Source organism: Chiloscyllium punctatum, chromosome 9, assembly GCF_047496795.1.
Source record: "Chiloscyllium punctatum isolate Juve2018m chromosome 9, sChiPun1.3, whole genome shotgun sequence".
Taxonomy (NCBI): Eukaryota; Metazoa; Chordata; class Chondrichthyes; order Orectolobiformes; family Hemiscylliidae; genus Chiloscyllium; species Chiloscyllium punctatum.
In genome coordinates this window covers 124,924,558-124,950,168 of record NC_092747.1, presented here as the reverse complement: position 1 = coordinate 124,950,168, position 25,611 = coordinate 124,924,558, and the positions used below count along the sequence as shown (strand labels likewise).

Here is a 25,611-nt window from a genome sequence, read left to right as displayed (position 1 = left end):
CTCCATGTACACTGCGATTTTCAGCATTTTTTGTTTTCAGTATAGATTCCAGCATTTGCACTAATTTGCTGCTATGTAGTTTTTTCAAGGGTTATCTCTGCTAATTTCAATATCTAATATTAGACACTGATTCTGACCCTCTGACGTACATCTGGAAATTTAAGGTGAAGTAAAACAGAAAAAGCTGTTTTTGAATGAATGTCATTTTGCTTTCATTTGCACTTTAGGATATGGAGCTGCCATGTAAAATGAGCATGAAATTAGCAGGAAAGACATTTTCAATATTTTGCTATTACCACAGCAGTTGGTATGGTTGACTATTTATACCTCCCTGTCAGTGATGTTACCACCATGGTTGTATGTTCCTTGATTAGGATGAAACTTGCAAGAGTTTTATTTTAAATGTTGCTCTGTGTTATATCTGTTTTCCATTTTTAAAAAATGAATTTTTAAAGAAGTTCTGGACACCCCATGGAATGGTGATATTACATTATTATTATTTCCTTCCATTCTTCCTATAGTGTATCATTTTACACTTCCTTGCTTTAAGTTCTGTGGAATCTGTCTGCCCACTTCACTAGCCTGTCAGTGTCATCTTGTATTATTTTTACTTGCTTCTTGAGTATGAAATACGTTGCAGAGTTTTGTGTCATTTGCAAACTTTGAAATGATGACCTAGAAGCCCAAGTTCAGATCATGAATGTATATTTAAAAAAGCAATGGTTCTAAGTAGGGAACATTGGATATGTTTTCTTCAGTTTGTAGAACAACCATTCACTTCAAATCTTTGCTTCTTGTACCATATATGATTTTGTATGCATGCTGTCACTGTCCCTTTAGGCTAGCTGAATATAACTTAGTTTTCACAAATCATTACGACTTTCATTTATCAACCATACTTTTCCAAATGCTAGTCAATTTTATGCTGGTATTTCGGGCTATACTTTCCCATCCTAATAAGAGGCTAAATTTTGTGGGATAGTTTTTAAAAGTGGTTAACAGGTCCCGATTCTGGGATTCACAGCTCCCATCCCATCTCCAACAATGTTTAAGAGTGTGGAATACAGCTGTGTGTCACGAACCACCATTTCTGACCGTGCTGGCTGTAGTCAGGAGGTGTACACTTTAAATCCTTCTCAATTCTATTGGAGTTGGACCAGCTTCAAAAGGTGAAGTGTTTCATACAATCTCACACATGAACCGTGATCTGGAGTTGGGAACCTTTTATATCTTTCCCCTTTCACTTTAAATCTATGTTTTTGGACACCCCCACCACGGGGAAAAGACTTTGTCTATTTCCCCTATCCATGCCCCTCATAATTTATAAACCTCTACAACATCACCTCTTAGCCTCTGACACTCCAGGAAAAATAGCCCCAGTCTACTCAGCCTCTCCCTACTAGCTCAAACCCTCCAACCCTGGCAATATCCTTGTAATTCTTTTCTGAACCCTTTCAAGTTTCACAAAATCCTTCCTATCACAGGGAATTCAGAATTGCATGAAATACTCCAATAGTTGCCAAACCAACGTTCTGTACAGCTGCAACATGATCTCCCAACTCCTATACTCAATGCACTGACCAGTAAAGGCAAGCATACCAAACTCCTTCCTATGTTATCTTTCAAAGAACTATGAACCTGCACTCCAAGGTCTCTTTGTTCAGCAACACTTCCCAGGACTTTACCATTAAGTGTATAAGTCCTGCTAAGATTTGCTTTCCCAAAATGCAGCACATCACATTTATCTAAATTACACTCCATCTGCCACACCTCAGTCCATTGGCCCATCTGATCAAAAGCCCATTGTACTCTGAGGTAACCTTCTTCACTGTCCGCACACCTCCAGTTTTGATGTCATCTGCAAACTTATTAATCAAAACTCTCATGTTCACATCCAAATCATTTATATAAATGATGAAAAGCATAGACCCAGCACTGATTTTTGTGACACACCACAGGTCAAGGCCTCCAGTCTGTAAAGCAACCCTCAACAACCACCCTCTGTCTTCTACCCTCAAGCCAGTTCTGTATCCAAATAGCTACTTCTCTCTGTATTCCATGTGATATTCTTGCTCAAGAGTCAACCATGAGGAATCTTGTCGGATGCCTTACTGAAGTCCACCGCCCTGCCCTTATCAATCCCCTTGCCACTACTTCAAAAAACTCAATCCAGTTAGTGACATACGATTTCCCACGCATAAAGCCACGTTTACTTGCCCGAATCAGAAGTTGCCTTTCCAAGTACCTGTAAATCCTGTCTCTCAGGATTCCCTCTAACAACTTGCCCGCCACTGATGTCAGGCTTACTGGTTTACAGATTCCTGGCTTTTCTTTAGCAAGAACAAAATTACAACATAGGAACAGGCCCTTCAGCCCTCCAAGCCTGTGGCAAACCAAATCTTCTATCTAAACCTGTCGCCTATTTTATATGGGTCTGTATCCCTCTGCTCCCTGCCCATTCATGTATCATGCTGGCTTCTACCCCTCCACTAGCAGCACATTCCAAGCACCCACCATCCTCTGCGTAAAGAATTTTCCACACATATCTCCCCTAAACCTTTCCCTTCTCACTTTGACCTTGTGACCCTGAGTAATTGAATTCCCCACTCTGGGAAAAAGCTTCTTGCTATCCACCTTGTCTATACCTCTCATGATTTTGTCGACCTCAATCAGGTTTCCCCTCAAACTCCATCTTTCTAATGAAACTAATCCTAATCTACTCAACCGCTCTTCATAGTTGGCGCCCTCCATACCAGTCAACATCTTGGTGAACCTCCTCTACACCCTCACCAAAGCATTCACATCCTTTTGGTAATGTGGCGACCAGAACTGTATGCAGTATTTCAAATGTGGCCAAACCAAAGTCTTATACAATTGTAATGTGACCTCCCAACTCTTGTAGTCAACACCCCGTCCAATGAAGGAAAGCATGGTCAAGAAGGCACTCTATTGACCTGTGTTGCCACCTTCAGGGAACAATGGACCTGAACACCCAGATCTCTCTGTACATCAGTTTTCCCCAGGGATTTTCATATACTGTATAATTTGCTCTTGAATTGGATCTTCCAAACTGCATCACCCTGCATTTGCCTGGATTAAACTCCATCTGCCATTTCTTTGTCCAACTCTCCAATCTATCTATATTCTGCTGTATTCTTTGACAGTCCCCTTCACTATCTGTTACTCCACCAATCTTCGTGTCATCTGCAAACTTGCTAATCAGACCACCTATACCTTCCTTCAGATCATTGATGTATATCACAAATAACAGTGGTCCCAACACGGATCCCTGTGGAACACCACTGGTCACAGTTCTCCCTTCCACTATTACTCTCTGTCCCTTGTTGTCCAGCCAGTTCTTTATCCATCTAGCTAATGCGCCTTGGACCCCATGCAACTGCAGTTTCTCCATCAGCCTACCATAGGGAACCTGATTAAACACCTTGCTAAAGTCCATGTATATGACATCTATAGCCCTTCCCTCATTCCCTCAACTTTGTCATTTCCTCAAAGAATTCTATTAAGTTGGTAAGACATGACTTTCCCTGCATAAAACCATGTTGCCTATCACTAATTAGCCTAATTTTCCTAAATAGTGGCACATTAGCCAACCTCCAGCCTTCCAGCACCTCACGTGTAACAAATATCTCAGCAAGGACCCAACAATTACTTCCCTAACTTCCCACAGGCTTAACAGGTACACCTGCTCAAGTCCTCGGGATTTATCCAGCTTTATTCGTTTTAAGGTTTCTAGCACTTCCTCCTCTGTAATATGGACATTTTTCAAAATCTCACTATTTATTTTCCAAACATTCTCCATCTTCCGTATCCTTCTTCACAGTAAACACTGATGCAAGATACACGTTTAGTATTTCCCCATCCTCTGGAGTTTCATACATAGGTGGCATTGCTGATCTTTAAGGGGCCATATTCTCTCCCTAGGTACCCTTTTGTCCTTAATGTCTGATGAAGAGGCTTTGGACTCAGAACATTAACTCTGTTTCTTTGTACACAGATGCTGCCATACCTGCTGAGTTTCTCCAACTTTTTCTCTTTTTAATTTGAGATTTCCAGCTGTGTGTACTTTGCCTCAATAAATCCCTCTGCATGTCAGAATTTTGCAATTGTTCTATTTAAATGATACTGTACTTTTTTATCACTGCTACCAAAGTGAACAGCGTCACATATTCCCATGTTATATTCTATCTAGCAGTTTTTATGCCCAATTACTTGATGTATCCTCATCAGTATGCAACTTCCTTGTATCCTCATTTCCTACCTATCTTGGTTTCTGTGCATTTAGCTACCATGCCTTTACTCCCTCATTTAAATGGTTGATATAAATGCAAAATTGGAGGATGCATCACACACCTCTGCAGGACTCCACTCGTCACATCCTGCCAATTGTATAAAGATCGATTTCTGCATACTCTGTATTCTGTTGGCTAGTTGACCTTCTATTTATGTTATTACACATGAGCTTTTTATTTTTCACAATAACTTCTTTAGTAGGTTATCAAGTGTCTTATGAAAATGCAGGCATAGAAAGTCATTAAGCTCCCCTTTATTTACAGTGCAAGTTATTCCTTGAGAGAAGTCCAATAAATTGTTTAAGTCTTGTTTCCCTTTGATTAAACCATGCTGATTCTTCCAGATTACCTGGAGATTTTCGAAATGCGCAGCTTTGATTTCTTTTAAGTTCACATGCCTACCCCTCAACAGATCCACAAACTTATTTGTAGAAGACCCACATCTACTTTAGCTTGTGTTATTTTAAAAATATTTGTTGAATTTCTTGCTGTTTTGTTTTCAGATTCCTACCTAATTTCTTTGCATACTCAAATACCTTCTTCATGTCTGATTTTTTCATTATTCCCTGTCATTTTTTATCTCCTGACCAAACATGTCATCTGTTACTCATCTTTGCGCCATTATGTTTTTACTTTAAGTTTAAAGCTTTCCCCAACTACTTTAGTTAACGACAGGTGCTCCCTTTAGAATTTTTCTGATAGTTGGAATATAGTTATTCTGAATGTTCTGAAAAATCCCCTTAATTGTCTGCCACTCTGTCTCAATTGATATATGCCCTAACCTTGCATATCAGCTCACTTCAGCTAGTTCATCTTTCATGCTCGCATAATTGTCCTTATATAGGTTTGAAATAATAGTCTTAACCTCAATCTCTCCCTTTCAAACAATGTACAATTAAATTATATTATAGTTTCTGTTATCTAGGGTTGCCTTTAACTCTGAAGTAATTAATTAATTCTGTCACCTTACATAATTTTGTTAGGGCTGCCCATGGCTCAAGGAGTATTAGTAATTCCCAATAATATCAAATGTAATGCAATCTTCTCTCTAGTTGGTTCCCCAATGTGCTGGTCTAAGTAGCTATCTCTATCCTGATTTCTTGAATGAAGGTCATCTCCAACTATTGCATAGATGCCATATTTGATCATCTACCTTTACCTTGCTCCCTATTTTTTCTTGAATGTCAAATATCCCTCAATATCCAGGATGCAGTCTGTCGTCTTGCAACAATGTTTCTGTATGGCTTTTATTTATTTCAGTATTCACTATGTTCTGAATACTATATGCATTCCAGTACAGAGCGTATAATTTGTCTTTTTGTTATCCTTGTAAGATTATGGCTTCATTGTTGAAAAGTCATAGTTTTTTTCCCTCTCTACCCCTTTCTGCCATTCTCTGACTCACATTTTCCATTTAACTGTTTTCCACTCTCACTTGATGAACTAATGAATCTTTCCACATTTGATGTAGAGTGCAGCAAGTTCCACCTCCATTTGTGGACTCCTGAAATGTAACATATCATCAATTACATCCATATGGTGATAAGGGCTCCCAATGACTGGCCAGAACTGGTCTGTGTCCACAACAATAATATTTTCCAAGTTTCAACAAGATTTTTCCTTCACATATCATGTTTGTTTAACCTCTGTCACTCCAGACTAGCAGCTGTTCCCTCCCCTTAAACTCCACTAGTGGATTCTCAGGGACAAGTGTGCCCTTGAAATAATTGTTGCTCCCCACTCTATATGACACTAAGACGCACAGAGATATAACCAATGCTGTTTGCTCACCAGAATTGAGTAGCCCATTGATTTTCTGTTACCTGTGCAGGTGATGCCCTGCAATGCCCTCCTATAAGGCTCTTGCTAAGACCAGTATATTCCGTTCTCTATAACATGGCCCTTTAGCGAGCTGTAGACTTTGATGAGACTGAAACATTGTAGTGTCACAGTTCTACGGGTGAAAGCATGAAAGAAGAGATTGAGAGTAAGCAGATTTTAACATCAAGATGGTCCTATTTGGAATGGAGATTGCTGGGCCTTGGTGAATTATGCTTGGTGCTCTCTTTAAGGTTCCATTAACTTCATAGATCATCTAATTCCAGCTTGATTTGAGTGTGCCATTCTGATGCAGGAGTAACGTCAAAGTTTGCAATTTAATCTGAGGGAGTGCATTTATTATAACCATTGAAGAGCAAGCTCAATCATAAATTCCTATTGGTCACGGAGGATACACAACTTCCCAAAGAGTTCAACATTATTATCGACAGATGCTTCATCTGCTTCACCAATGCATAACTATTTTCCTGACCATCCACTCCTCGAGTTGCTGCATTGGCATTATTGTGGAGGCAGAGTCTCTCATGGTGACCTGCTGCACAACTGTTCTGTCTTTTAGATGGAAATGGACGCCTGTGTTAATCGTGGCACACACATCCTACTCAGTAACATTCTCAGCTCTTGGCAGTGGATGACTCGTAGAGGTCATTAGTTGGGCAATGACTGATCTCTTCCTGCTTTGTTATTGCCACTGACCTATTTGTGCTAAATCGTGTAATATCCTGAGTATGTTATTGCACAGTTTCTGCAGACATTTCAAGTGTTGTTGCATATGGCTCTTCAGTAGGTTGACCAATTACTCAATGGAGGAACTCGTGCTCAAAACCCTGACACATTTTGGTGCATATGAGCTGAATAGGCTGCACTCTCCGACTATCATTTAGCACTGCCTCAGAGACCTTTAAGTAGATTGGGTACTAAGTGATCTAAGAGTATGACGAAGGGCTTTTGCCCGAAACGTCGATTTTCCTGCTCCTCGGATGCTGCCTGACTTGCTGTGCTTTTTCAGCACCACTCTAATCTAGACTCTGATTTTCAGCATCTGCAGTACTCACTTTTGACTAAATGATCTAAGAACCTCTCACTCTGAGACATCTGCAGCCCTGCATTCATAGCCAGCTAAGCTGAGCTATGAGTGTCCCCATCATCCAAGTGGAACTGCCTGCAGCTACCTCTGGCATGTTCCTCCTCATGTTAATGGTTTATTGTGGAAGTAACATAAGATCAAAATAATTCTTTAAAGTCTTTGAGGTTACTTGAAGATGAAACTGCTTAGAATTTAGACATCTGATCTACTAAAATAATTATGTTATTTACTTTTCCATGTTTTCAGATCTGTTTATCATGATAAATACCACATTCAGTGATTGTGCTTCCATTTTCTGTTTATGCTTCTGAAAACTCAAGCTGAATGTAATAAGGGGAACTATTTGATGTGCATAAAAAGCCTTTAATCTCGAGCATTGTATCTTTCATCTAGTAAATTGCCCATAGAGAGCTGTTGGTTATTAAAAGACATATGCTTCTCACTTTATTGTAATTAAAATAATGAACTGCGTGTATTCTGCTTGATAAACAAATTATTAGGCTACAATAGCTGTCTGCAATTTGTACTTTGTAAGACTCAAGGTTATTTTTTGTTAAGGAGAAAACATAGACTACCTGCTGTCAGTTTTATGATTTTGAACCTTGGGCAAAAGAACTAGACAGTTATCAGCAGCTGATTTCATCATTGTATATTTGTTTTTCTATTTTGATTTTTTAATAATCTAAATGATTTAAAGCTAGTTTGATCATTGGCAGAAGTAAAGATGCCATTGAAAGTTTTCCCTCTTGACAACCAAATTAGCTTGGAGCTTTTTCAATTTTAAATTGAACATATGTACAGCATGCTACTACTCGATTATCAGGCATGCATTATTCTAAAAAATAAGAGGGGAGCAATACTGAAAGATATTAAAACTAAGATATCTGGGTTTGAAGTCAAGGTCAAGCAAACCACATTTCATTTATTTAGGCTGCAGGGTGAATACCCAGATCCCTGTCATGTCACATTGTTTACCACTGCTCTTGGTGATATGGTTCCTTGAGTTAAACACCACTACTAGTATCTGTTAGCTCACATAATACGTATAACAAAAACTGGATTCTTGTTGAAATAAATATCTTGAAATTTCTGAAATTGTTTAATATCTCAGACTTGAAAAATATGGGATCTGTACTTGCTGATGTAAGCAAGATGAGTGATGATTTTAATTGTATTAAAATGTATAAAGAGTGCCCTGTGCTGTTATAATAGTGTCCTTTCCTCTGAGCTAGAGGAAATTCCAGCTGCTCCAGGGTGTTTTGTAACATGTCCAAATCTATACAAAGGAGAATCAGCCTGTAGATTCTGAGTTTTATGGTGTGTGGTCAGGTTAAATAACGCTCTAACTAAGAAGTTAAAAATCACACCACACCAGGTTATAGTCCAACAGGTTTAATTGGAAGCACACTAGCTTTCGGAGTGTCGCTCCTTCATTAGTGATAGTGGAGGACTCAATCCTAAGACAGAGAATTTATAGCAAAAATTTACAGTCAGATTAATGCCAGGAAGTGTACCGACAACTGAACAACCAGGAACACTACAGGCAACTACCAGCTGATCCGACCAAAGAACACACCCGTGAATTAAACACGTTGGTCAGGACTTTGGATCCAGCCCTTCAGAGTTCCCTATGCGCCCTCATGTCACGTACTTCTCGTGTAGGCGGCTTCTACTGCCTTCCAAAAGCACACAAAGCCAACAAGCCAAAGCCAGGACGTCCCATCGTATCGGGCAATGGTGAGAATCTCTCTGGCTATGTTGAAGACATCTTGAAACCTATTGTACTGGAGATTCCCTGCTTCTGTCGTGACACTACGGATTTTTTACAGAAACTCAGCACCCACGGACCAGTTGAAGCAGAAACATTGCTCGTCACAACGGGTGTTTCAGCACTCTACACCAGCATCCCCCACAATGATGGCATCACAGCAACAGCCTCAGTACTCAACACCAACAACTGCCAATCTCCAAACACCATCCTACAACTCATCCGCTTTATCCTCGATCACAACATCTTCACCTTTGACAACCAGTTCTTCATCCAGACACATGGAACAGCCATGGGGACCAAATTTGCACCCCAATATGCCAACATTTTTATGCACAGGTTCAAACAAGACTTCTTTTCTATGCAGGATCTCCAATTAACATTATACACCAGGTACATTGACAACATTTTCTTCCTCTGGACCCATAGCGAGGAGTCACTGATAAAACTACACAGTGACATCAACAAGTTTCATCCCACTATCAAACTCACCATGGACTACTCTCAACTATCTTTCTCATTCTTGGACACATGCACCTCAGCACCACACTCTACCGCAAACCCACAGACAACCTCACAATGCTACACTTCTCCAGCTTCCATCCAAAACATATTTAAACAGACATCCGCTGTGAACATGCCCTACGCGTACACCGGATCTGCTTAGATGAGGAGGAATGTGACGGGCACCTGGAAGTACTCAGGGATGCCCTCACAAGAACAAGGTACTCATCAACCGCCAGTTCTGATGTGCCACAGCAAGGAACTGTAATGACCTCCTCAGGAAACAGACACGTGCTGCAACCGACAGGGTACCCTTCATTGTTCAGTATCTCCCAGGAGCTGAAAAACTGCACCATGTCCTTCGTGACCTGCAACACATTATCAATGAGGATGAACACCTCACCAAGACCTTCCCCACACCTCCACTACTTGCCTTTAAACAACCGCCAAACCTCAAACAGATCATTGTTCATAGCAAACTGCCCGGCTCTCAGGACAACTCCATACAACCCTGTCACGGTAGGCGCTGCAAGACGTGTCAGATTGTGGACATGGATACCACCAATTCACATGGGGACACCTCCCACCTTGTACGTGGCAGGTACTCATGTGACTCAGCCAACGTTGTCTATCTTATACGTTGCAGGCAAGGATGCCCGGAGGCATGGTACATTGGGGAAACCGAGCAAAGGCTACGACAACGGATGAATGGGCACTGCACAACAATCAACAGACAGGAGGGTTCTCTCCCAGTTGGGGAACACTTCAGTGGTCCAGGACATTCGACCTCGGACCTTCGGGTGACCATCCTCCAAGGCGGACTTCGGGACAGGCAGCAGCGAAAAGTGGCCGAGCAGAGGCTGATAGCTAAGTTCGGCACCCATAGGGAGAGCCTCAACCGGGACCTTGGATTCATGTCACAATACAGGTGACCACCATTGCACTAAACACACACACAGGCACTCCTACACACACACACACGGACACACATATACACAGACACCCACACACACCCTTACAGACACACACATTCCCACACTCACACAGGCATCCTCTCAGAGACTTAGACCACTCATAACCCCCAACCCAGACAGACACACACACACAGACAAAGACCCACATGCACACATATATTTTTGGGGGTGAATTTGTACTTGCAGAGTTACATTGTACTTTGCTCAAAAACTGCGTGAATTCATGTAAAACCCTGTTATCTCACTTTTTAGATTAGAATCAATCTAACCATCATGGCATAGACAGAGAACACAGGGCTAACACCTTCAACATGTTGTCTAGCTATCACCCATTGTTACAGCTAACCTGAGAATGCAACTTTAAAAAAAAGGTTTTGTGATTTACACATGAAAGAAGTGAAACTATCATGATATTCAAACAGATGAAAGACTCAACAGACAATCAAGGTATTTTTTCAATATATAATTTCAATTACATCACACTGTAAATTTTTGCTGTAAATTCTGTGTTTTAGGATTGAATCCTCCACTATCACCTGATGAAGGAGCGACGCTCCGAAAGCTAGTGTACTTCCAATTAAACCTGTTGGACTATAACCTGGTGTTGTGTGATTTTTAACTTTGTACACCCCAGTCCAATACCGGCATCTCCAAATCGTGACTAGCTAGGAAGAGAATGCTTGGACTTTGTCTAAAATTATTTAATCTCTAGTATTATTACAAGATAAGTAATCCAGTGACCCATGTGATGCTGTGGGGACTTGGATTCAAATTTGACCATAGTAAATAGTAATTTTTGAACTAAAACCTGGAATTAAATACTTTATAGTTACCACAAAGCTATTGTCAATTGTTGTAAAAATGCATCTAGTTTACTGATATCCTTTAGGGAAGAAAATTTGCCTGACATGATTTGGCCTACCTGTGATTCCAGTCCCACAGCATTGTGATTGATTTCCTAACTGCCCTCTGAAATGGCCTGGCAGTCTCCACAGTTGCATCAAACCATGATAGAAGTCTCAAAGCAGTGAAACCGGGATGGACTAACCTAGATAATGGCAACATCAAGTGCAAACTCAGCACCTTTGGCCCCACAAGTGTTCCTTACTATCATATGAGGTTCATGCCAAAAGTCATTTTTGGTTCCCTAAGAGTAACCAGAATGAAGGACAAAATAACAAGAAAAAATATTGGGTACTTTGATAAAAAGATAGCAATAATTGTGAGTGATTTGAATTGATATATAAAGCTGGTAAAATCATATTGACAGTTGTAACCTGGCAGAGGAATTCAGAAAATGGTTTTCACATAGTTTCTTAGAGCAATACATTCTGGAACCAACCAGACAGCAGACAATATTAGCTTTGTTAGTACGTAATGATACAGTTAGTTATGATTTCATTGTAAAGGCATCCCTAGATAAGAAGAACTATAATATGATTGAATTTTGTATTCGGGTTGAAAGGAGGAGTGGGTCTAAGACTAATATTTGAAACCTAAATAAAGGCATGAGGGCATGAAAGCTGAGCTAGCTGAAGTGAATTGACATACTATGTTAGGATCTAGTTCAGTATGGAAGCAGTGGCAGACACTTAAGGGAGTATTTCAGAATACTCAGAATTAATAAATTCCTACTCTGGAAAAAAACCCTTTATACAGAGGACTCACTCGCTGTGCTTTAACTCAAGTTGAACAAAGTATCATCCTTAAGGAAAAAGCTTATAATTACACAAAGATCGGTAGCAGGTCAGATGAATGGTCATAAAGTAAAGAATGGCAGAGGACTAAATGTTTAATCAGGAGAAATGAATTGGAGTATGTCAGGAAGCAAGCAAGAAGTATAATAAATGGATAAGATGAAAAAGCTGAAATTTTCTTGACATTGAGATTTCTGATATTATCATTTTTTTTGCCACATTTCACATGTTTTGACTGGGCTCACACCACTCAAGTGAATGAAACTTTCTGTTCTATAGGCCAGTTAGCTTGAAAATTGTCATGGGGAGCATGTTGAAATCCATTCTTAATATCTGATTCTGTTAATGGGATATTCAGTCACTAAGAGTTAAAGGTAATGAGTAAAAGGTAACTAATTAATTCATTACATTAAATGTCTAAAGACTGCCTTGTGGTGTTTTTTTTAGATTAGATTAGATTAGATTAGATTACTTACAGTGTGGAAACAGGCCCTTCGGCCCAACAAGTCCACACCGCCCCGCCGAAGCGTAACCCACCCATAACCCTACATCTACATCTACATTTACCCCTTACCTAACACTATGGGCAATTTAGCATGGCCAATTCACCTGGCCTGCACATCTTTGGACTGTGGGAGGAAACCGGAGCACCCGGAGGAAACCCACGCAGACACGGGGAGAACGTGCAAACTCCACACAGTCAGTCGCCTGAGGCGGGAATTGAACCCGGGTCTCAGGCGCTGTGAGGCAGCAGTGCTAACCACTGTGCCACCGTAGTAACCTTCCCTCTGAATCAACTCGAAGTTGAAGTCCCACCTGTTCTGGAGGTATTTTGTAACATGTCCAAACAAGTCAATTTAAACATAATTTATTGAAATGTTTATAAAGGAGATTTTGAGTTTTATGGTGTGTGGTCAGGTCAAATAAAACTCTAATTAGGAAGAGATTGCTTGGACTCCTCTAAAAATATTTAACCTTTAGTGAATAACATTGATTATTAAGAATGGTACTCCCTGTACATTTCAAAAAATTCAAGGTAATCCTGAAGAGTTGGGCTTGGGCAGTGTTGCAGAACAGAGAGACCTAGGGGTTCAGGTACATAATTCTTTGAGGTTTGCATCACATATAGACAGGGTGGATAAGAAGGTGTTTAGCAAGCTTGTCTTCATTGCTCAGACCTTTGCCCTCAGGAAGATGTTATGTTGAGATTGTGCAGGACTTTGGTGAGGCCTCTTCTGGAATACTGTGTCCAGTTCTGGTCTCTCTATTATAGGAGGGATATTACTAAGCTGGAGAGGGTTCAGAATAGATTTCCCAAGATGTTACCAAGAATGGAGGGTTTGACTTTATAAAGAGAGACTGGATAGTCAAGGACTTTATTCACTAGAGCAGAGGAAGTTGAGAGGAGACCCTATGGAGGTTTATAAAATAATAGTTATGATGAATAGCCGGAGTCTTTTCAAAGGGTGGGAGATTTCAAGACTAAGGGGCATATTTTTAAGGTGTGATGTGGAGGTGCTGGTGTTGGCCTGGTGGACAAGTACAGAAGTTGCACAACACCAGCTTATAGTCCAACAGATTTAGTTGAAATCACAAGCATTTGGAGCACTGCTCCCACCATCAGATGAAAGGAGAAAGCTTTAAAAAAGACATAAGGGGTAAGTTTTTTTACACAGAGTGATTTGTGTATGGAGGAAGTGGTAGTGGGAGGAAGTGGGTCCAGTTCCAACTTCCAAAAGGCATTTAGGTAAGTATATGAGTAAGAAATGTATGGAGGGATGTGGGCCAAGCGTAGGTAGGTGGGACTAGTTTAGTTTGGGAACATTGGCATGGGCTGGTTGGTCCGAAGGGTCTGTTTTCATGCTATATGACTCTTTGGTTCGATGAACTGCGCTTAGCAGAAGTTTGAACAAGAGGAATCGTGTTTAGCCAATTATTGGTGTTCTTTAAAGCGGTAATTTACACAGGAGTAAAGGAGGAGACTGTACTGGAAACAGATTTCCACAAAGCTTTTAACAAGGTTCCACATGATTGTTATTGTGCAGAGTAAGAGTTTATAGTGTCGGGAGCAATATATTTTCATGGATAGAAGATTGGATGCCTTGCAGAAAACAGAATTTGTGTGAATGTGTCTTTTTTCTGATTGACAGGATGCGATGAGTAGTGTTGTGCACTGATCTGTGCTGGGGCCTCAACATTTTACAATTTATATCAATGAGTTAGATGAGGGGAGCAAAGGCATGGCAGCTAAATTTGCAGATGACATAATGGTAGGGAGAAAAGCATGTTGTGACAAGGACATCAATCTATTGTATCCCAATTGAGATAGGTTCAGTGAGTGGGGAAAACAATCTGCTACTGGAGTCTAACGTGGGGAATGTGAAGTTATTCATTTTGATAGGAAAAATAGAGTATTACTTGGACAAAGAATTACTGCAGAATTTTGAAGTGCAGTGGCGTGACCCATATATTAGTCAAAAAATTAATATGCATTTACAATAAGTAATTAAGAAGGCTGATAGAACGATATCTTTTATTACAAGAGGAATTGCACATAAATGAAGCAGAATATATTTACTTTTGTGTAGGGAATTAGAGAGACCACAATTCATGTGCAGTGTACAGGTTTTGTCTCCTTATTTAAGGATAGATTTAGATATGGTGGAGGTGGCTCAGAAGAGGTTTACTGGTTTGATACCTGGAATGGAAGAAAGTGAGGACTGCAGATGCTGGAGATAGAGTAGAAAAGCACAGCCGGTCAGGCAGCATCCGAGGAGGCACATTCCCGATGAAGGACTTATGCCTGAAACGTCGACTCTCCTGCTCCTTGGATGCTGCCTGACCTGCTGTGCTTTTTGACTCTGATACCTAGAATGAGTAGGTTGCTTTATGAAGAAAGGTTGGACAGACAGGACTTTCTTTCATTGCAGTTAGAAGAGTGAGGGGTGACTAAATTGAAGTCTATAAGATTTTGAACAACTTTAACAAAGAGGAACTGGAACAGATGTTTCTTCTTATCAGTGAATTCAGAACCAGTGGGTAATGTTTTATTGTTAGGGTTTGCCATTTTAGGACAGATGAGGTGGATATTCTTTTCCCCTCAGTGTTGTGCGATTCTGGAGTTCTGTCGCCGAAGTTGGTTGAGTTAGAGTCATTAAAAATTGTTAAGGCAGAGTTTGGTAAAATCTTGCAGGTAGGAGCAGATGAGAATGTGGAATTCAAAATGTTAGCATATCAGCCATACTCTTATTGGATGGCATATTAAGCTTCCTGCGCCAAATGACTGACCTCAACCTCTAATTTGTACATTTGTATGTCCAATAGGTTAGCTCTTGTAACATATACCACAAAGGCAACTTGTTGAGACAGAGACCTTGAGGACTATTAGCAACACTATTTACACTTAGCCTATCTCACATTTTCACACACGCTAGGATTGATGTTTACTGATGATAGTGTATGTTACATTCATGCAATTGGCTGCCAGAGCACATTGTACTGACCCCATTACACTGAGAACCTGACTGAAGCTGAGATGATAATTTTAAATGGAAATATTACACATTGTGATGTCATTGCAACTGCCTTAAAGATGTACTGCATAACTGGTCAATGCAAGAGCACAATACTCATATTGTCAGAGTGTGTCAGATCATTGAACCTGTTCCTAAACGCGATATGATTCCTGTGCACCACACTCCTTCTCCAGACAGTGTCAGCCATCTCTGTCCTCGACTGGCCAATCTTGGAGTGTGGCTGCCTCCTAATACTGTCCACTAAGTGAATCTCCTCCCTCTCTCTTATGACGTCCGAGTGGAGCTCAAGACTTACATCTGTACATTGAGAGATTTAAAGCTGAGAGCTTACCTCCACTCACCCCGCCACATCATGGTTCCAAACATTTCCTTCTCGTGAGATTTTTCACGTCTCTGACCTTACCATCTCTCATACAGGTGGCATGTCATTGAAATGGGCAGCTGTAGTTTTTTTAAACTGGGCCCATGCCACATTGCATTTTCAGCTAATGACCACCAAATTCACCTCCATGTCAATAAAAAAGGTCTCAAGACAATGACTTTTTCCTTCAGGAGCAAATGTGGAACCTAGAAACTCCTTTGTTTAGGAGTTCTACATGACAGGCAGTACAAAATAAACTACATTGATTTTTTTACCATCTACTCTGAAGAGATGAAGTAAGCACTTTTGATGAAAAGTCATATAAATAATTTGTATAGATTGAGTTTTATGATGTTTCTGGTCATCGTGTTACTTGAGGAATTTTTGCCTTTCATTCAGTAAATATCTTATTAATAAAATGCAACTATCTAATTTTTAATAACTGTATTTGTTAAACAACAAAAACCATTGTGTACTCCAATGGGCAAAAGAAAAGGTTTGCTTTTTAATTTCATCCTGAATCTTAATCAAAGTGGTTCCAATTGTCTGAAAATGATGGTACTCATTTTTGTCACATGTTGTGAGATAGATGTTTTACACTTTTATGATTCCAGATTTGAGTCCCAGCAGAAATCATTCTTTTATTAACAAAATTAATTTTCACTTGATTTAGCATATTGAAAAAAAATCGCATTTCATCTTTCGTAGTGAAAATTAGCTGAACACAGCTGTCAAATAAATGAAAATGGTTTTATTAACAAGGTATTCACTTTCCTGAAGAATCGCAATGAATTTGTTATGTATGTCATATGCTCACATTAGGGCATCACCATTCTGTCATTCCAGTAAGTGACATGTCAATAGACTCTCCCTATTGTATATCTACCTGGAACACAGTCAAATCAAATGTTTCCTCTAAGTTGAGTGTATACACTGCAGATAGGCAGCTAAAGCTGCTACCATGCAGGCTGCTCACAAGTTGCCCTTTAGTATACTGCATAAAAATTTTAAAGAGAATGTGCATTCAGGTGAAAAGGCTGTGCACCACAATAATGATTCAAAGGGTTCATTGGTCTTAAGCCTAAAGAATGTTTTATTACTTTGAAAGCATTGTGCTGATATAAGCTGCTGTCCTTGCCCTTGTAACATCTGCAGCTATGCAGAAGTGCCACTGGACTGACCTTTTATGTCATAACCTTAAGGTTGCTAACTTCAGTTTGATGTATTCCAGAGAGGTTTACACATGACTTCCCACCTCAATCATTTTTATCCTCTCTTGTCCTAAGGTGTCTCACACATCAATCTTTGAAGCCAATAGCAAAGCATACAGATCTTTCATTTTGTGATTGGATTACTCCTGACCACTAAAGGTGCTGCTATCCTATATGATGCACCACTGTGAATTTTCTCCTGAGCCACTGTTAGGAATGCTGGAGAATTACAGGGCAGTCCAGGAAACCTCACCCGACAGCTTTATCTACAGCACCACAAATGTACATGTTGTCATTAGGCCTCCACCAAAAACTATCAATCTGTGACCCCACAACCCTTGCAAATTATTGTCCATCTCAATGTCCTCTTACCTCTTCAAAGACTTTGAAGATGTTTTTAAACTCCTAAATAATCTCCTATCTTTCCTGGAACGCCATGTATGAATCTAGCTGATGAGAGTTTCAGCCCGCTACAATACCCGTTACAAAAATCAAAATCAAAATTGACATTCTTTCTAACTGTTAGATTAGAAAGGTTTCAATACTTTGGTACTATGTCTTTGATTTGTGTGAAAATCTGGGGATCAAATGATGTGTTCTGAAATATGCCTGACAGCAAATCTAGGTGTTTTACTTGTTGGAAATTAAAGGTGGCCCAGATTGTTTCACTGAAAGAACATGCATGGTGTTTACATTTGGAGACAATGGCAACCATCTGTGTATCAAAAGTGGATGGACTGAGTGTCCCTAAAATTGCACAAAATGTTTGAGAATGTTGAGTTGTAAACCATTATGCTTTAAGCTGTTTATTTGTTTATAAGAGCTGGATTTGCAAGGGTAGCTGATCAGAATTTCTATCTGGATACATGGCCCATATGATTCACATTGCCATGTTGCTGAACTAAGCATTTCTAAGGAATCCATTAAACACAGAGACAAATTAGTTTGCCGGGATCTAGGAGATGGACAACAGCAACAGCAGCATGGTAATGTGGCTGTTACACACCAGACCAAACAATATATTATGAAGATAGACTAGACCTTAACTTTTTCTGATTTTAAAGGTAAGTGTTTCAGGCATTGCGTTTTAGATGCAATTCAATTGGTCAAGCTACTTTACTTTAAACAAAACACACTTTATTTTTACACAAAAATGAAATACAGACAAAATAAAAGAATTGGCTTAACTGTAGCTCTACCAAAATGCTTATATATAAACTACTACTAAATAACTGTTTCAATGTAGTAACATTCCATAAACACACCCTTGGCAAAGGCAAATTCAGTAAACAGATTGTCTCACATGCGATTCTAGCAGCAGGAAGAGAACCCCAGTTTTGAGCTGTAACAGAGAGAGGAATAAGAACTTCCACATCCAGTTTAAGACCCCTGCAACAGCAGAAAGCTTGACCCCACCCATTCAGGCAGTTTCTATTGTTACAAATTTTAAACAAGGCCTTACAAGCTGTTTACTTTGTTGGCTTTGAGCAGACCAGTCATTACCTCTGGCTCAACCTATCTTCATAAAAATTAACCAGGACAAAGTATACACCTTAAAGGCAAAGTATTAACACATGGTTCACCATGCTGGAATGACAACAGTACCGCAATGGCTACCAGAGCAATCAGAGGTTAGGAATACTGTGGCGAGTAACTCACCACCTGCTTCCCCCAAAACAAGACTTTGTGATCAAGTTGCTTCCTCTGTTTCTACTTGGCTCTTTCTTTTTCTTTTTTTTATATATGGTTTTCGTATCTTCGATGGTTGTTTTCGTTTTTGTCTCTGGTTTGGCTGGTTTTTTAAAATTTGGATTTTTGTACCCAAGACGGTGCCAGAGAACGGCAACTTTGTACACTTTTCACCATACTCCTGTACTTCTGTACTTGAGTACACATGGCAATAAAGCATAATAATAATCACGATAATAATTCAGGAACAAGTCAGGATATTGATGGAATATTAGCCTGATAAATGTAGCTCCAGTGGGTAGCTTGACACCATCCAGGACATACAATCAAGTCTGCTTGATTAGCACCACATCCAGAATTCCTTAGACAGCACCTTCCAAACCCACGACCACTTCCATCTAGAAGGACAATTGCAGCACATACACGGAAACACCACCACCTGCAAGTTCGCCTCCAAGCCACTCACCATCCTGACTTGAAAATATATTACTGTTCCCTTAGTGTCGCTGAGTCAGATTCCTGGAATTCTCTTCCTAATACGGCCTATCCACAGCACATGAATTGCAGTGCTCCAAGAAGGCAGCTCACCACCACTTTATTAAGGGCAATTGGAAAAGGCAATAAGTGCTGGCCAGCCATTGACACCCAAATCCCATGAGTGAATAAGAAGAAATGCAATGAGAGCTCGTTCACAGATCATAATAGGAAAGACCAACTTTTTTAGGCATTGAAATGAAATTGACAAATTTGTCTTGCTTGTGCTAAAGGAAGAATCTCTGGTTTGAGAATAAGTCTTTTTGCAATTCTGAGATTAAGAGTTCCCAGGCTAAAAAAGACAAAACACCTTAGCTAAACTATTAGGAATGAAGGATCACTCTGAGAGAAATGGATGTCTTCAAAGGACAGTATTAAATATATTCTTAGAGTTTTATCTTCAATTGGGCTGAAAGAAAAGGAAGAATGTTTTGTGGTTTAAAGTATGAGTTGCCTCGAAAGATAGTGTTTTAGCTTTAGGTGCTTTTAGGCTTTTGTTGCAATGATTTTCTTATATCATGAAATCTTGCGTCATCCTCAACTGGGAGCTCAAAATTCTTTTTAAAAGATAGCAGCCCCTACAGAGTTCACAACACTGTGACAAAGATGAACTAACTATCCTTGATCTATTTGATCAGTGTATAACCTTTGACACTGTTCTTCATCCAGACACATGGAACAGCCATGGGGACCAAATTTGAAATCCCAATATGCCAACATCTTCATGCTGAGGTTTGAACAAGACTTCTTCTCTATGCAGGATCTCCAACCAACACTATACACCAGGTACATTGATGACATTTTCTTCCTCTGGACCCATGGCGAGGAGTCACTGATAAAACGACATAGTGATATCAACAAGTTTCATCCCACCATCAAATTCATCATGGACTACTCTCTACTGTCTGTCTCATTCTTGGACACATGCATCTCCATCAAGGATGGGCACCTCAGCATCACACTCTACCGCAAACCCAAAGACAACCTCACAATGCTACACTTCTCCAGCTTCCACCCAAAACATATTAAAACAACCATCCCTCATGGACAAGCCGGATGCGTACACCGGATCTACTCAGATGAGGAGGAACGTGATTGGCACTTGGAAGTACTCAAGGATGCCCTCATAAGAACGAGGTACGATACTCAACTCGTCGACCTCCAGTTCCGACGTGCCACAGCAAAGAACTGTAATGACCTCCTCAGGAGACAGACACGTGCTGCAACTGACAGGGTACCTTTTGTTGTGCATTACTTCCCAGAAGCTGAAAAACTACGCCATGTCCTTCGCGGCCTGCAACACGTTATCAGTGAGGATGAGCACCTTGCCAAAACCTTCTCCACACCTCCACTGCTCGCCTGTAAACAACCACCAAACCTCAAACAGATCATTGTTCGTAGCAAACTGCTTGGCTTTCAGGCATTACATGGATGATTTTGAGATGGTGTAGGAGGACAAGCTGAGAATAGTTCACAGGTTGTCGGAACATCGAGGGCCGAAGGGCCTGTTCTGCGCTGGGCCTGTTCTATGTTCTACAACTCCATACAACCTTGTCACAGTAGGTGCTGCAAGATATTTCAAAGTGTGTACATGGATACCGCCATTACGCGTGGGGACACCTCCCACCATGTACGTGGCAGGTAATCATGAGACTCAGCCAACGTTGTCTATCTCATACACTGCAGGCAAGGATGCCCTGAGGCATAGTATATTGGTGAAACCAATCAGAGGCTATGGCAACGGATGAAAGGGCACTGCACAACAATCAACAGACAGGAGGGTTCCCTCCCAGTTGAAGAACACTTCAGCGGTCCAGGACATTTGACCTCGGACCTTCGGGTGACGTCCTCCAAGGCAGACTTCGGGACAGGCAGCAGTAAAAAGTGGCCGAGCAGAGGCTGATAGCTAACTTTGGTACCCTTAAGGAGGGCCTCAATCGAGACACTAGGTTCATGTCACATTACAGGTGACTACCATTGCACGATATACACATGCGGACACTCCTACACATATGAACACGCACACATACACATATATATTTGTGGGGTGAATTTGTACTTGCAGAGTTACATTGTATTTTGCTTAAAACCTGCATGAATCCATACAAGACTGCTAACTCATTTTTAGATTAGAATCAGTCTAAACATTATGGCACAGACAACAGCACACAGGGGGCTAACACCTTCAACATATTATCTGGGCTGACACCAATTGTTAAAGTTAACCTGAGAATGTAACTTTTAAAAAAATTTTGTGATTTATATATGAAAGACGTCAAACTAACACGGCCACTCTAACAGATGAGATACTTAACAATCAAGGTATTTTTCAATGTATAATTTCAGTTACATCACATTGTAAACTTTTGCTATAAATTCTGTGTCTTACAATTGTGAACTCCACAACCACCTGATGAAGGAGCAATGCTCCGAAAGCTAGTGCTTCCAATTAAACCTGTTGGACTATAACCTGGTGTTGTATGGTTTTTTAACCTTTGACACGATTGACCTTTATCATCATTCTTCAAAGGCTCTCCACTGTCATCAAACCAGTGGATTACCACTTGCTTGTTTACATTCTTACCTATTTAATCAGAGCATTAGTGTCACCTATCATACCTTATCTTTTCTCTCATTTATCTTTGTATTCAGTGTTCCTCAAGGGATCTACTCTTTTTCCCCTCCTATTTCTCATTTGTGTTCCAACATTTGTTGACATCATCTGAAAATACAGCCTCAGGCTTGCATGACATTCAGTAATGGTTGAATAGAAATTCCCTCAAAATAGAAATTTAGAAAATAAAGCCATTGACTTTGGCCTCTCGTATAAGTTCTATTTCGTAGTTATCAACTCCATCCTTTTCCCCATAAACTAGCTGATGGTGAACCAGATAGTTCACAAACTTAGGGTCATTTTTGTTTTTAGTAGTTTCAATAGTCTGACATCTGATTCATTGCAGCCAAAGTGCTACCATGGATAAAAGAGCAGAGTGGAAAAGCTCAGGCTTCTGTTTATTTCCTTGCAACATTTGATTGAGTTGACATCAAGGAGCCTTGAAAATTGCAGTCAGTGGTAATCAGGGAAAACTCTCCAGTGATTGGAGGCATTTCTGGTGCACAAAGATAGTGGTGACTTTTGGAGGCTGATCATCTCAGTTCCAGGGCATTTAAGAAGTTCCTCAGGTAGATAATTTCTGATAAATTTGTGCAGAAATGTTTTACACAGTTTGGAGCAGGTGGGACTTGAACCCTGGTGCCCTGGTCCAGAGATAGAGACATTACCACTTGGCCACAAAAACTCGTTTGCCAGTTGCATTTCCAGTGCTTATTCCCCCTGTCTCTAATCCTGGGGGTTGTCACTGATCAGAAACTGAACTAGACCAGCTACATAAATAGAGTAGCTACAAGATCAAGTCAGAGGCTGTGAATTCTGCAGAATGTAACACCTGTCAAGATTTCCCATAACCTATCCTCCATTTATGAGGCCTGAGTTCCAGAATCAGAAAGAAAATTGCTGCAGTTCAAGAAGACAGCTTGTATCATCACTTTGAGCAGTTACGGATTGCCGATGGCACTTTCTTCTGATGAAAGAATCAAACAAAACGACAGTGCTTAAGGTGTACTTCAAATCAATTACTGCAATATTGCAAAGTATTGAATGTGCGTTGCTCCAATACCTGCACGATATTAATGACCATTATTGTTTTATTTATTGTGAACTTTTTTTTCCACAAATCTCCTTGGTCTAACTAACGATATAACTTGATTCTTATTTTGTATTAATTTGACTCTTTTTGTTGTGCGAAAACATTCATCAATTAAATTTGAAAGTGTTCCTTCTTCCAGTAACAGTGATGTGCTAACTGATAGAAGGGAAACACACTAGTGCATTTCCCACTTTTAAAAGATATGTTGCCATTTATATTAGCTTAATATAAACTTAGTTGTAGTTTAGTGATGCACACAACAAGCAGAATGCAATGGAATTCATTTTATTGAAATACAAAAGTAGAACATGCTGATCTCTATCTGGCAGGTAACAACAATGAGGAATATGAAGAAAAGAAAGACATCAAAAGGAGAGTTAAAAAACTTAAAGTTCTAGACCCAAAGATTGCACAGAATCTCTGTAAGTGTAAAGACGGTTGTGATGTTCAATTTCCTAATAGTTTAAATTTTCTTTCAAAGTAACAATGATCATTAACATTTACAATAATGTTTTTATAGCCATTTTTCTTGGATCTTTTCGGATGCCTTATGAGGAAATAAAAAGGATTATATTGGAAGTGGATGAAGAACAATTGAATGACTCCATAATCCAGGTTTCTTAAATTTTATTCAATAATTTCTGAGTTTTTTTCTCAATTCTGCCTCGAGTGCATAATGTTTTTTTATTAAAGATGTAGTTGATAACACTGATCACAATGACAGGGGGTTACTTTTTTTTAGCCTTTAGGTTTTATAAAACTGATATGACTTGAAACTATGTTTGAAAGAGTTTGCACCTTTACACATTTTTCTTTACTTAATGTATATTGGTCATGTGAAAAAAAGATAAAAGTTTAGCTTGGCATTTAACAATATTGATTAATTAATTTGTTAATTTGGTTTTGGTTGTAATCACTTGGTAAAAATTCATACTGTATGTAGTAGGCATAGCCCAAGTGTCAAGTAGCTATAACTTAGTAATTGAAATTATAATACACTACATCAATCATTGTTAATGTGTCACATTCTTTTAAATGTTATTAATTCTTACTCTGTTAAAAATTATGCTAATGCACAAATATTAGATTTAAAAAAAAATTCATTGACTGCATGTAGAAACTATATTAATGATCAGTTATAAATATTAAAACAACAGTTCAATATAACTATCCCACCTCAATGCACCTACATGCGTTAGTCTAAAGGTAAAGGTTCTATTCATCCAATTTAAGGCCATTCATCTCAATGTATTGTCAGAAAATCATGTTGAACAGTATTTTATGTATTTTTGCTTGCCTGCCATATTTAGCAAAAAGAAATCTGAAATCCATCAAATGAAAATTAACTATAAATTTGCCCTGAATTACACCAAGATCTTAAGAACATGTATCGTGAAGATGAATGGCCTTTAGCCATACTATGACTTATGAAATCTAGCTATTGACATTATATATGAAATAGACCTTTAATTTGAAACACCTGTTCACTAAAAATGAAACATTCACCTTGGTCACAGAACAATTACCTGAGTTAAGGTGGACAGCCGAGGGGATCCAAGATGGGCGGTGACCCAGCAAGTCTGAGTCTATAGTGCTCCTCCCAAGACTTGGGCAAAGTAGGCCACCCTTCTCCTCCACACTCACCAAATCACTTAAAATAGTTTTTACTTAATGTAGTTAGTTGCTCAGTACTGAATTTAAACAATCTAATCTCCTGTAAAAATAACTAAAGGGAAGGGAGCCCCCAGTTCTCAGCAGGCCGTAACCCTTCCCCCACCCTTTCCAGCTGCAGCTGAGGCGTCCGCAGCCGCCCTGGGGGACTTACTTACAGTGGCGAGCCTCGTGGAAGTAATCTCCAAACTTGACGCGAAGATTGATGCCTTCATCGAAGAGTACCGGAGCCGATGGAATTCACTCTCGGCTGCACTACAAAAGCACAACTGAGACATTGAGGAAATCAAGCGCTGAGTTGGAGAGGTGGTGCGAAAGGCCGTGACCTCCGAGACTACAGCAGAATCAGCCGTGGATCGGGTCCGGACTCTTGAACAGCGAGTCCGGACCTTAGAAAATCACACTGACGACCCCGAGAATCGAGGTCGTCGAAAAAATATTCGTTTGCTGGGCCTTCCCAAACGGGAAGAGGAAGGCCAGTTTACAGCATTTCTTGAACAGTGGCTTCCACAGCTTTTAAATCTGGAGGCTGGATCAGACCGGGTAAGGGTGGAATGGGCCTACCGGGTTGCAATATGCGGGCCCTGCTTGAACCAGCACCCCCGCCCGGTCCTGTTCCGGCTGCAGAGCTATAAGGAGAGGCAGAAGCTCTTAGAAGCTTCCAGAAATCTTGGGAAAGATCCCCAAGCCATGATTTATAAAGGATCCAAGATTATGTTATTC

At 40.0% G+C, this 25,611-nt stretch overlaps 1 protein-coding gene across 3 annotated transcripts in view; it reads left to right on the top strand.

Annotated features, from left to right (window-relative positions):
- The window catches only part of LOC140481653 (protein diaphanous homolog 3-like), a 604,739-nt gene that overhangs the window by 351,397 nt on the left and 227,731 nt on the right, over positions 1–25,611 (top strand). For all 3 annotated transcript variants that reach the window (XM_072578185.1, XM_072578184.1, XM_072578186.1), the window contains exons 18-19: positions 23,547–23,639; positions 23,738–23,832. In XM_072578185.1, the coding sequence (XP_072434286.1) occupies positions 23,547–23,639; positions 23,738–23,832 (188 nt within the window). The remainder of the gene's footprint in view (positions 1–23,546; positions 23,640–23,737; positions 23,833–25,611) is intronic.